Source organism: Acanthisitta chloris, unplaced genomic scaffold, assembly GCF_000695815.1.
Source record: "Acanthisitta chloris isolate BGI_N310 unplaced genomic scaffold, ASM69581v1 scaffold3980, whole genome shotgun sequence".
Lineage (NCBI taxonomy): Eukaryota > Metazoa > Chordata > Aves > Passeriformes > Acanthisittidae > Acanthisitta > Acanthisitta chloris.
This window is the reverse complement of record NW_008653199.1, coordinates 2,722-13,300: the sequence shown is the minus strand read 5'-3', so window position 1 is coordinate 13,300 and position 10,579 is coordinate 2,722. Positions and strand designations below refer to the sequence as shown.

At 46.2% G+C, this 10,579-nt stretch overlaps 1 protein-coding gene across 1 annotated transcript in view; it reads right to left on the bottom strand.

The window, feature by feature from the left end:
- The window catches only part of UPF1 (UPF1 regulator of nonsense transcripts homolog (yeast)), a 19,375-nt gene that overhangs the window by 6,147 nt on the left and 2,649 nt on the right, over positions 1-10,579 (bottom strand). Inside the window, exons 2-16 of the mRNA XM_009079868.1 lie at positions 7,590-7,732; positions 7,103-7,192; positions 6,292-6,459; positions 5,064-5,244; positions 4,423-4,584; positions 3,712-3,796; positions 3,678-3,680; positions 3,449-3,547; positions 3,149-3,257; positions 2,343-2,502; positions 2,102-2,220; positions 1,705-1,869; positions 1,409-1,523; positions 1,113-1,256; positions 225-438 (exon numbers count right to left, since the gene is read on the bottom strand). Of these exons, the coding sequence (XP_009078116.1) occupies positions 225-438; positions 1,113-1,256; positions 1,409-1,523; positions 1,705-1,869; positions 2,102-2,220; positions 2,343-2,502; positions 3,149-3,257; positions 3,449-3,547; positions 3,678-3,680; positions 3,712-3,796; positions 4,423-4,584; positions 5,064-5,244; positions 6,292-6,459; positions 7,103-7,192; positions 7,590-7,732 (1,957 nt within the window). The remainder of the gene's footprint in view (positions 1-224; positions 439-1,112; positions 1,257-1,408; positions 1,524-1,704; positions 1,870-2,101; positions 2,221-2,342; positions 2,503-3,148; positions 3,258-3,448; positions 3,548-3,677; positions 3,681-3,711; positions 3,797-4,422; positions 4,585-5,063; positions 5,245-6,291; positions 6,460-7,102; positions 7,193-7,589; positions 7,733-10,579) is intronic.

The window sequence follows — 10,579 nt, the reverse complement described above, 5'->3', positions numbered from 1 at the left end:
CCAGGCAAAGATGCCCTTGGCCACCTGTGTACACTGTTGGCTCCCCCTGAGCTGTGCCACCAGCACTGCCAAGGCCCTTTGCAACCAACACCTCTCTAGCTGTTGTGTCCAATGCAGGACCAGCACTGAGCCCATTGACTGAGCCATTCCAGGTCTCTCTGCAGAGGTTCCCTCCCCTGAGAGAGTGGCAGGCAGGACCCTGCAGGGCCCCTGAGGCTGCTCACCTGCAGTGACACCATTCTGGAGCGAGCCCTCGTAGAAGATGTTGGAGGGGAAGGCGCTGAGCGCAGGGTGCATGCGATACTGCACCTGCAGGCGGATGGGGCGGATGCCCAGCACCACCAGCCTCTCAAACAGGGACTGGGACAGACCAGCCTTGGCAGCTTTCTTACACATCACAACAGGCCCCAGCTGGCAGTGGTCACCCACCAGAATAAGCTGTGGGGAAGAAGAGTTTGGAGATAGCAAAGTTTAGTCTCTGAAAGTTGCTTCAAAAAATAGTAATATCCTACTATAAAATGTAGAATCACAGAGTGGTTTGGGTTAGAAGGACCTTAAAGCCCATCCAGTCCCACCCTCTGACATAGGCAGGGACACCTCCCACTAGCACAGGGTGCTCCAGGCCCTGTCCAACCTGGCTTTGAGCACTTCCAGGGATGGAACAGTCACAGCTGCTCTGGGCAACCTGTGCCAGTGCCTCAGCAGCCTCAGAGTCAACAATTTCTTCACAATATCTAATCTAAACCTTCTTTCTGTGAGTTTAAACCATTGCCTGATATGTCAGGCCCTTAAGCCTGACTTGTGATAAGCTTCAGATCTCACCTAAGGCTTAGGAACTTTTAGTATCGACTCTTCAGTTTACAGTTTTGAAATAAAATTCACTCTCCAGATTGTTCCAACAGTTCCAACAGGTTCCAGGCAAAGACTATGCCACGGAGACAGAAAACTAACAGGACTAACACAAAATGAAGTCATTTAGGTTTCTATTATGGCAATGTCTTCCATGAAAGAGAAGAATTTTGTATCCCTACATGCCTAGGCCATGAATCTACTGCTTGATGCTACTTCCTGTATGGATAAACTCCTCCTCTGACGAGATGCAAGGAATTTACCTGCTTTGCTCCCAGGACCACGGGCACCATGCACTCTGGCTCGGTGGCCTGGGTGCTCTCATCGATCAGGATGGAGCGGAACTGCATCTTGGCAAGCCTTGGGTCCCCTGCTCCCACACAGGTGCAGCAGATCACATCTGCATTCTGCCAGGGAAACACAACAGAACAGTCACGGGGGGTATCAACAGGGTTTCTACAGGAAAGAGGATTCCAGGCCCTGCCAGGAATCCCCTCGAGAGTTAAACTGTTTGCTGAGCTGCACCAGGTGGGGTGAGGGGGAAGCCATGGGAGCTCACCATGAGCAGTTCACGCTCTGCAGTTCGTTTCAGTGCTCGGTAACGCTTCTCATCGGCTGATGAGAGTTCTCCAGTCTCATCCTTGAGCTGCTGCAGCTTCTGAAGCTCTGGCATGCTGTAAAACACAGGAATTTTGCCTTAGGGCCTAATTATCAGCTTGGCAGGACAGTGAAAGTCATTAGTAACTAAACACGCACAGAACCGAGGTGATCACAAGAAGCAAATATCATGTACTGATGAGAACATCTCTCAGTTGTGTCCATCAGCACTGAAGTTGGGGTTTGCTCGTGTCTCACCTGTCCATGTTTCTGATCTGGTTGTGCAGTGCCAAGAAGGACACGGGGGAGTCGATGGCCTCCCGACTCTTGGCACACAGACGAACCACTTTGAGTCCAGTCTGGTGGATCTTCTCGGTCAGCTGGTCCACAGCGATGTTACTGGGAGCACACACCAGCACAGGCCTGGAGCACACACAGCAAAGAGCAACTTTCAATGAGCTATCAACATTTCACCACTAGATTTGTAATCCACTCGTGTGTTATGACACACGTTCCCTAAAAAGCTGCAGGGGAGGAGCATTTCCTGCAATAAACATCTGTAACTCATGACACAAATTGTTGTTTTTAAGGTCAAGGTGATTCTCTGCATTACTAACGTAACCTCACGGATAAAGATGGAGAGAGCAGTTCTTACCCATTGCCCTGTCTGGCCAGATGATAGACAATAGTGGCTGATGTCACTGTTTTTCCAGTCCCAGGGGGACCCTGGATAAGGCTCAGAGGACGCTGCAGGACAGTTTTCACAGCATAAACCTATCCAAAAAGAGTTTTACTCCTATTTAGCATTCCATGCAGAGCATGTTGGAGCTGTTCACCCTCTGTCCATAAATCCTTTGTCCCATTCTGAGCACACAATACACAGGAGATGAGGGTACCTGAGAATGGTTGAGATCAGGAAGTCCTTGTGCTGTGAAGCGCTTTGGCAACTGGCATTTAATGATGACATCCTCCACTTCATGCCCCAACAGCTTGTGATAGATGTACCCAGACACAGAGGTCTCGTCCACAGCAAATGTCTTCAGAGCACTCTGCATTCTGAAAGGAGGAATGGGATCAGTGTGACCTCAAACACAACTCGCCCATGCTGTCCTACACCAAGGTTAATCACACATCAGGCACCAACAGAGAGCAAAAGACAACATTTATTAACAGAATAAAGAGGTAAAATGACACTCTGACGACACAGATCTTGGTTTTCCCCACGTGAGTATCACAAGGTGTTACAGCCACAAAAATTGGTAGAGGAACTTCAGCCTTTGACAGAAGCTTGACAGGAAATTTAGGTGCAGCTGAACTACACAAGTGTTTTTCCTCTGACATTCCAAGAGTTACTGAACATAAGGGAAATTTCCTTGTTTGCAAGATGAAGACATTGCACTGAGAATAAATAGGATAATGAGACAGTAACAACAGCAGGTCCTAATAATAGGGAATTCTGATCTGTTTACAACATTTCCCCTTGCAACAAACATTAAGAGTGACTTTAACAAAGTGAAATCCACTGTTTGGCATTCAGATCATTCCATCTCCAGTAGAAGTCAGGCCTTTCTCTGATCAGAGATCTCATACTCTGATTTCTGATTGCTTAGTGCCACAAAGCAGCACAACTGCTGTTCAAAAGAGAAAGGAGAACACCAACTGCACCCACCACCTGCCAAGATCTGAAGTGTTTTCTCCATACCTGTCGAAGGAAGTTGACTTCCACACAAAATCCACTTGGAAGTTGTGAGTCACTTCCACAGGGGCTCCAACACTGCTCCTCAGCTCGATGGCAATCTCATCACCATAATCTGTAGAACCTGGTTAAGTAGTAATCTACAGCAAACATCTGAATTTTATTCTTCCCAATTTGCAGCAGATTTTTTTTAAAGCAAAATCCCCAGGATAAAATCCCAATTAATCTCAGAATTACTTTTGTGTGTATTTAATGACTTCTTGGAGAGGCTGCAACCTTGGACTGAGCTCTCTGAGTAAAGGATACTATCAGGGACTTTGATGACATGCCCAATTCCTTTCCACAGCGGGGCCAGGTCTCCTTTGTACCTCAGGCAGATCTCATCTCCTTGCATCAGACGCATGTCTACAGAGGAAGGGGAGAAAAAAATGCTCTTAGCAACCCTCTCCCAACACAAAACCTTCCAGGGCTATCTGCTGTCCCAGGCCAGGCCCCCACAGAGCTCTGAACACTGCTGCTATTCACCAGGCACAACCCCCTGACAAGAGAGACAATCGAGCTGTCATTACCTGAATCAGTCTTTGGCAGAGTGAAATAAGCAATTCTCTTCTTGTTCAAGCCCAGGTCCCATCTGACTGTGATGTTATCTTGGGTCTAAGGGTGGAAAAAAAGGCATCTATTATGTCCTCAAAGGGCTGTTTGTCAACTAGCACAGTCCTGGCTGGGCTGTGCTTCAGAGCAGTGGAGAAATAACAAAACTTGCTGTTCCAATGTCACAGAAATCTATGTTTATTCCTCACCATCTGCAGAAGGTAATTCTGTTCTACAAAAGAGCTGGTTGTGAGAAGCAAAGCCCTAATCACCACCTGTGATATTCTCTCCCACCTTTCAAACCTCAGTCAGTGCTTACATGACCTCACATAACTCCAGCTCTGCCTGGCAGAGAACTGCAGGTTATGAGGGGAACAACAGACAATGAAGTGGCCAAGTCACAGCTCTGCGACAAAATCTGCTTCTTGGAAAGAAAAACTTTAACACAGAACAGATGAAAGCTCCCAAGTGTTCCAAGCTCCTAAAAAAGCTCAGTTTGAGGATATTTCTTTCCTCTCCCTGCTGTCATATGGCACCATTACTCCTGCTATTCCAGTACTACCACACCACACTCATTAAGGTATTTATTTCACTTGAGGCTCCTTCTGTGCTGCCAACAGTGACCAAGTGTTTGACACCAGAGAACTGCTCAGGAGCCCCCACAAACAGGCACATTTCACACAAGTTACCTGAGACTCCTTGAGTTTCTTGTCATAGTCTGCCTCAAGCTTGACTAGAGGACCAAAGATATTTTGGTACTGATAAGCATCTTCATATCTAAGCAGGACATGCTGTGGCTCTTCATCCACACCAGGTTTTTCCAAGTCCTCAAGGGTTGCAGATGGATTCTCCTGGAATTTGAAGGCCAAATGTTGTGTCTCAATGTTTTAAGTATAGAATGTCACAACGGGACTCATGGTACTGTGTCTCACTACTACAGGAAGTTATACCACCTGCTGAAACTACACCCAAGGCATTACATGAGGTCATTCACACCCAGCAGGGTTTATTCTGCTGTTAAGGATGTACAGAAAACCAGCAACTGAATGGATTAACAGTTCACTGATCTAGTTATCATATAAGGCAGAAACAAGTGAAAGACTTGATACGGGCAAGGAAAGTTGGTTTTTTTCAGAGTGCTGAAGAACCTCAGGGTGAAGTTTTCCTGCCTTGATCAACAATTCCCTGAATACTTTGATCAGCTGCACTGATGAGTTAACCCTCAGGTGATCTAAGTACTTTTCTGCCTTATACAGCTGCTCAAAGTCTTGTCTCACCTTCACAAACTCACAGAATTGGTAAGACAGAGTGTTTGAAAAGCAGCAGGTACCTTCCAGAGCTCCTCCAGCTTGTTGATCTGCTGAGCTGTGATCTGCCTTGCCCTCAGCTGTTCCTGCTCAGATGGAATCTTGACCAGCCAGGAGAGGAAGCACCGGTCCTGGATGAGAGGCTGCCACTGGGAGCTGTCCCAGTTGATATCCTTTAAGCTGCTCTGGCTGGCACATGGCTGCCTGCACAACCAAATCATTGGAAAATTATTCCATTAGACACGTGTAAGAAAAAGGCTCCTGTGGAGTGTGAGAACAGGTTTAACATGCTCCTAAAACAACTCAAGTGGCTCACTTAGCAGGAAAAAAAACCACACCAAAACAAGCCTGGTCTGCCAGGACAAGGAATCTTTTAGCTCTTGTATTTGAATCATAGAATTTCTATCTATCTATCTATCTATCATCCAGCCTGGCCTGAATACCACCAGGGTTGGGGCAGCCACAGCCTCCCTTGGCAACCTGTGCCAGTGTCCCACCATCCTCACAGGGAAAACTTTTTTCCTCACATCCAACCTAGACTTTCCCTCCTTCAGTTTGAACCCATTGTCCTGTCACTGCTCCAGTGCTCTTAGCACCTCTGTGGCCTCCTCTGGACTTGCTCCAACAGTTCCATGTCCTTCTGATGCTGAGGGCACCAGAACTGTGTGCAGTATTCCAGGTGGGTCTCACCAGAGCAGAGCAGAGGGGAAGAATCAGCTCTTTACCCTGCTGCCCACACTCCTGTGGATGCAGCCCAGGATTCCATTGGCTTTCTGGGCTAAGCTCACACTGAGCTTCTCATCCACTGATGATTTGCTATTTCAACACTGGGAAGGCTCAGGATTGTAATTGGTATTGCCTGGGTGTTTCCAGCAACTAAGATATTAAACATGACACCTTTGAAAGGAGTTAGAGCCTACTAAGATGTAACAGATATTACATATAATACATGTGTAACATAAATATTACCCTTCATAATATACATGTAACAAATCACTTATGCTATACATGTCATCTACATAATGTGTATTACACATGTAACACATCAGAAAATGGAATTAATTCCCAACTTTCCCCTCACTGCATTATCTACTTGGATTCTTGAGGTTTCTACGACCATCCAAAGGGAAAAGGGTGGGAAAACAGAGTATAAAATCTATCTTGGTACAAAATGAGAGCAAGTGTTGCCCTTCAGAAACCAGATTATGTGACAGAGTGGGCACAACAATGGCAGCAAAGACATTCTCTCACCTGCACAGCAGAACAACCACCGAGTCAGCCTTGGCTGGGATGAAGCCAAGCAGGAACACATTACGACATCCACAGTTGTAACACTCCAAGACAGTCTCTCCTAGAGGTCCATCCTTATGGAGAGTCACCTCTTTGCACTTGGCTCTCACCAGATGATTCACAATGTGGCTGAAAACAGAAAGGAAATACATTTATAGCAAGTTAATAGGACACTTAGAGTCTGTCCCAACTTTGCAGCTCAGTGTTTAAAAGACACACACACAGTGTGGTTATTGTGCTGACACTGGGCAGATCTTGCTCTTTCCACTCAAAGATGTTAGGAACACACTTCCAGGGGCTTCTCAGTCACAGAATCATCATATAAGATTCTGTAGGAATCATAATAGCTCATGTAAGAATCAATAAGCTGATAGAATCATCAAGGTTGGAAGAGATCTCTAAGATCAAATCCAACCATTAACCTTGAAGAGTGTGAAAGAATAGGAAACGTGTAAAAGATTCCTCATGTTTAAGTCACTAGACTTTGATTAGGTTGGCTATGAGGAAGAGATTTTTTATGGAGTGATCAGGCATTGGAATGTGCTGCCCAGGGAGGTGGTGGATTCACCAGCCCTGGAGGTTTTCAAGATGAGACTGGATGTGGCACTTAGTGCCATGGTCTGGTAACCATGGTAGGGCTGGACTTGATGATCTTGGAGCTCTTTTCCAACCTTGATGGTGATTATCACCAAAACACAGTCACAACTACCATAACCCTTCAAAACAAACCCTCTAAATCCAAACTTGTTACTTCCATGACTTCACCACTCACCTGCCTGAGGTGTTTCCACGACCATTACAGAACCATTTCTTGCTGGTGTTGCAGTAGACCACACAGGCAGGGTCATGGATCCCACAGTAACTGGAATTAGAAAGCAAAACCAGGAAGTGACTGGGTCCCTGCTCAGAGGAAAATTCAACTACAAGATCTAAGCCACTTAGATGTGTACAAAAAAAAAGGGGAAGTGAAAATTTGGGAACATGAGTTTGGTGAAAGCATCAAAGAAGCTAAAGTTGTGTTCTGAGTCACAGACGTTTTAACACTTCCCACTACTGCCATCCCTGGGTTGGATTAGCCTTGTCTTTATTCCCCAAGCCAACCAGAAGTGGATGTGGCAGCTCTAGGTCTGCACAGGAGCTCACCAGAGGGTACCAGTCCCCACCAGTATGGGGCTGAGTCCAAGGAAGTTGCTCTAAAGTCCCCAAATACACCTTTGAATCACACAGAGGGGTCTGGAATAACAAGGACTGGGTCTTACCTGCAGGCATGCACAGGAAGGTCCTTGGTGTAATAGGTATCTTCCTCATCCTCCTCAAAGTTGAGCTCTGCCAGGAGCTGGCTGGTCTTGGCCACGTTCTCATCCACAGCTCCATTCTGCAGGATGCCATCAGGTCCATTCACCTGGAATGCAGGGTCAGAGCTTCAGTTCTCCAGCCAAAACAGGCTCCAAAACACAAAGGCAAGGACAGTGGCCCCAGCTCCTTGGAGGAACATCTCCAAAGGAAAGCAAAATGCTGCTAAGGGCTGAAACACACATCATATAATCAATACTTGCTCCATTAGCTCCTGTTTTCCAGGATTATTTAACTCCAGCTGATAAGTAGGAAGAAAGTTACAGGAGGAGATTATTTTCCTGCAGATTACATTTTCCACAGTCTTACACAACTTATAATCAATACCTGCTGCATTACCTCCTGTTTCACAGGATTATTTAAACTCCAACTGATAAGTAGGAAAAAAGTTAACAGAAGGAGATTGTTCTGCTGCCATTTCATTTTTCCATAGTCTTACATAACCAAATCCCATTTGAACAACTCCAGCAGCATCAAATGCTGTTTTTTGCACCCTGATTTTATTCCAGGAAACCACCTGAAAACAGGAGCTTTATTGCACAGCATTTCCCCCACCTATTCCTATTGCTCTCTATCCACCAAATCCACGACACACTGACTGCCAGAACCATGGAATTCTGCACCATTTGGTGCTGTCTCAGCAACTTTTACACCCCCAGCCTTTCTCCTGGTAAAAATAACTCCAAGAGGGCTGATTTCCCAGCAGGAAGGAGCAGAGTGTGGATGTCACACTCAGATTTTGGCCTGGCCAGTGCAGGTGTTGCCCCTTGGGCCTCACAGGTGTCCTGGGTTCCTTCCACACCTGCAGCTCTACACCTTGGGGAGCTTCAACCCCTCAACCTGCTGCTCTCAAGGACCCTCAAAACTTTGTTCAGTCACTTCACTCTTTGCCTTGCTTAGCCAAGATCCCCAAACACCTGAGGAGGGAGAAGTGTCTCGTAATCCATGTTAATCTGGAGGGGGAAAAGGATCAACACAGTGACTGCAAAATATCAAAGCATCCGAGGTGAGTTCTGAGGTGACTTCCCTATCACAGCAAAACAATCAGATGTATTAAACCCCTCAAAAACGTTTTTAGAGGTATTTGATTAGACAAGATTTAATTCTGGAATGGTAACTAGCTAAATGTGAGCCCAAGAATCACTCCAGGCCTTTGTCTTGTTCCTTAATGACTCTTTTGCACTCAGATCTAATGAAGTTTATTTGGTAGCTGCAGCTTAACTCTCTGACAGAAAACTCTCCTCAGAGAGAACACCAAACCTTTAGTAAAAGCAACCTGACAAACAGTTCCTGCAGCATTTTCAAGCTGCACCTCACGAAGCAGAGCAAAACCTGCTTAGTTCTCTGCAAGTCTCATTTTGGTTGCAGAGCAGCCACTTTCAGCACTGCACAGCAAATTTAACAGCCAACTGCAGGAGTTAAATTTACAAACAAGCAGAAGCCTCTTCACATTTGCCCTCAGCAGTTGGAAGAGGATTCAATGGCACCAGCTCTGATTCATTAGCCCCAGATGGAATGAGGTGCATTTGAACACGTGGAAATGGTCTCACTCAGTATCGATGCTAAGATGAGTTTTAATAGAAAGAATCAGCCAAAAGGAACCAGCAGCACACACTGTGAGAAAGGGAAGAGGGATAAAAAGCCACTAAAGGAGCTGCAGCAGCAGCAGCACAACACATTAGTGTGATGAAGGCAAATAGGATCAGCCACTGAGCAGTAACATCTCCACAGATGTCTGAACATAAATATCCATTCTGCATGGATGGTAAGAAATAAAAACAGCAACATAATTTATTAACAGGTGGAATTCCAAAGCCTCGAGTTATCTCAGTTCCTTCCAGCACAACCACCAGCACTCACAGGTGCATTTCTAATGCAAAGAGCCACAATACATTAGCAAATTTAATGCATTTTTGGGTGCTCATAAAATATTGGATTCTTGACGTGTTAAAAAAAAAGGCAAAGCTTATTTTTGGGTTGGTTTATTTTGTTTACTAAGGCAGAAAATGAAGCCACAACAACTGCAAGTTCCTGTGTCCTGCAGCAGGTGACTGTGCTGTCACACCCTGGGGAACTCCTGCCCTGGAATGATGTCACCTGTCCTGTGAAACCCTTGGCAGCCTCACAAGGAGGAAGTGATTGTTCCCAAACTTCTTGTGATGTCAGTCTCTGTACACACAATTACAAATCTGGCACCACCGACTGCTGGGCAAGGGGTGGGGGGAACTTCTCTGCTTTAAAGTGTTGGCTGACACTTCTGGCACAGCAAGTTTGGCAGCTCCAGACTGAGCACTGAGGTCCTGATCCCTTCCCTGGCCTCTAAAATACAGGTTGGGAGACAAGAGTTATGGTTTGGGACTGAGTTATAGGATAGTAAAGGCTTTGTAGGTATTTGCCCAGAGAAGCTGTGGCTGCTCCATCCCTGGGAGTGTCCCAGGCCAGGGTGGATGGGGCTTGGAGCAGCCTGGGCTGGTGGGAGGTGTCCCTGCCCAGGGCAGGTGGGTGGAATGAGATGGATTTAAGGTCCCTCCAGCCCCAAACAATCCGTTCTATGATTCCACTGCCTGAGAGAGGTAACAGAACATATTCCCATCCCAATCCCTGCTGGTGCTCCTGGCACACACCCCACCCACACCAGGAGCTGCTCCCCAGGTGCACACACCTGCATGCACTTCTGAAGTTGTGCTTTAAAGTGCTGCATTTCAAGTTGGAACAAGAAAAGTAATTGCAGCTAAGTAGGGATTTTGCTCGAGAAGTACTTTAGTACCAAGATTTCACTCCACTCGGTTGTGGTGATGCATTTCAGCATTGCAGTGTCCCAGTTCAGGGAACTTCCCCCTCACATTTTATACAAAACACACATTTTTGGACTCGTATGGATAAGCCAAATATTACT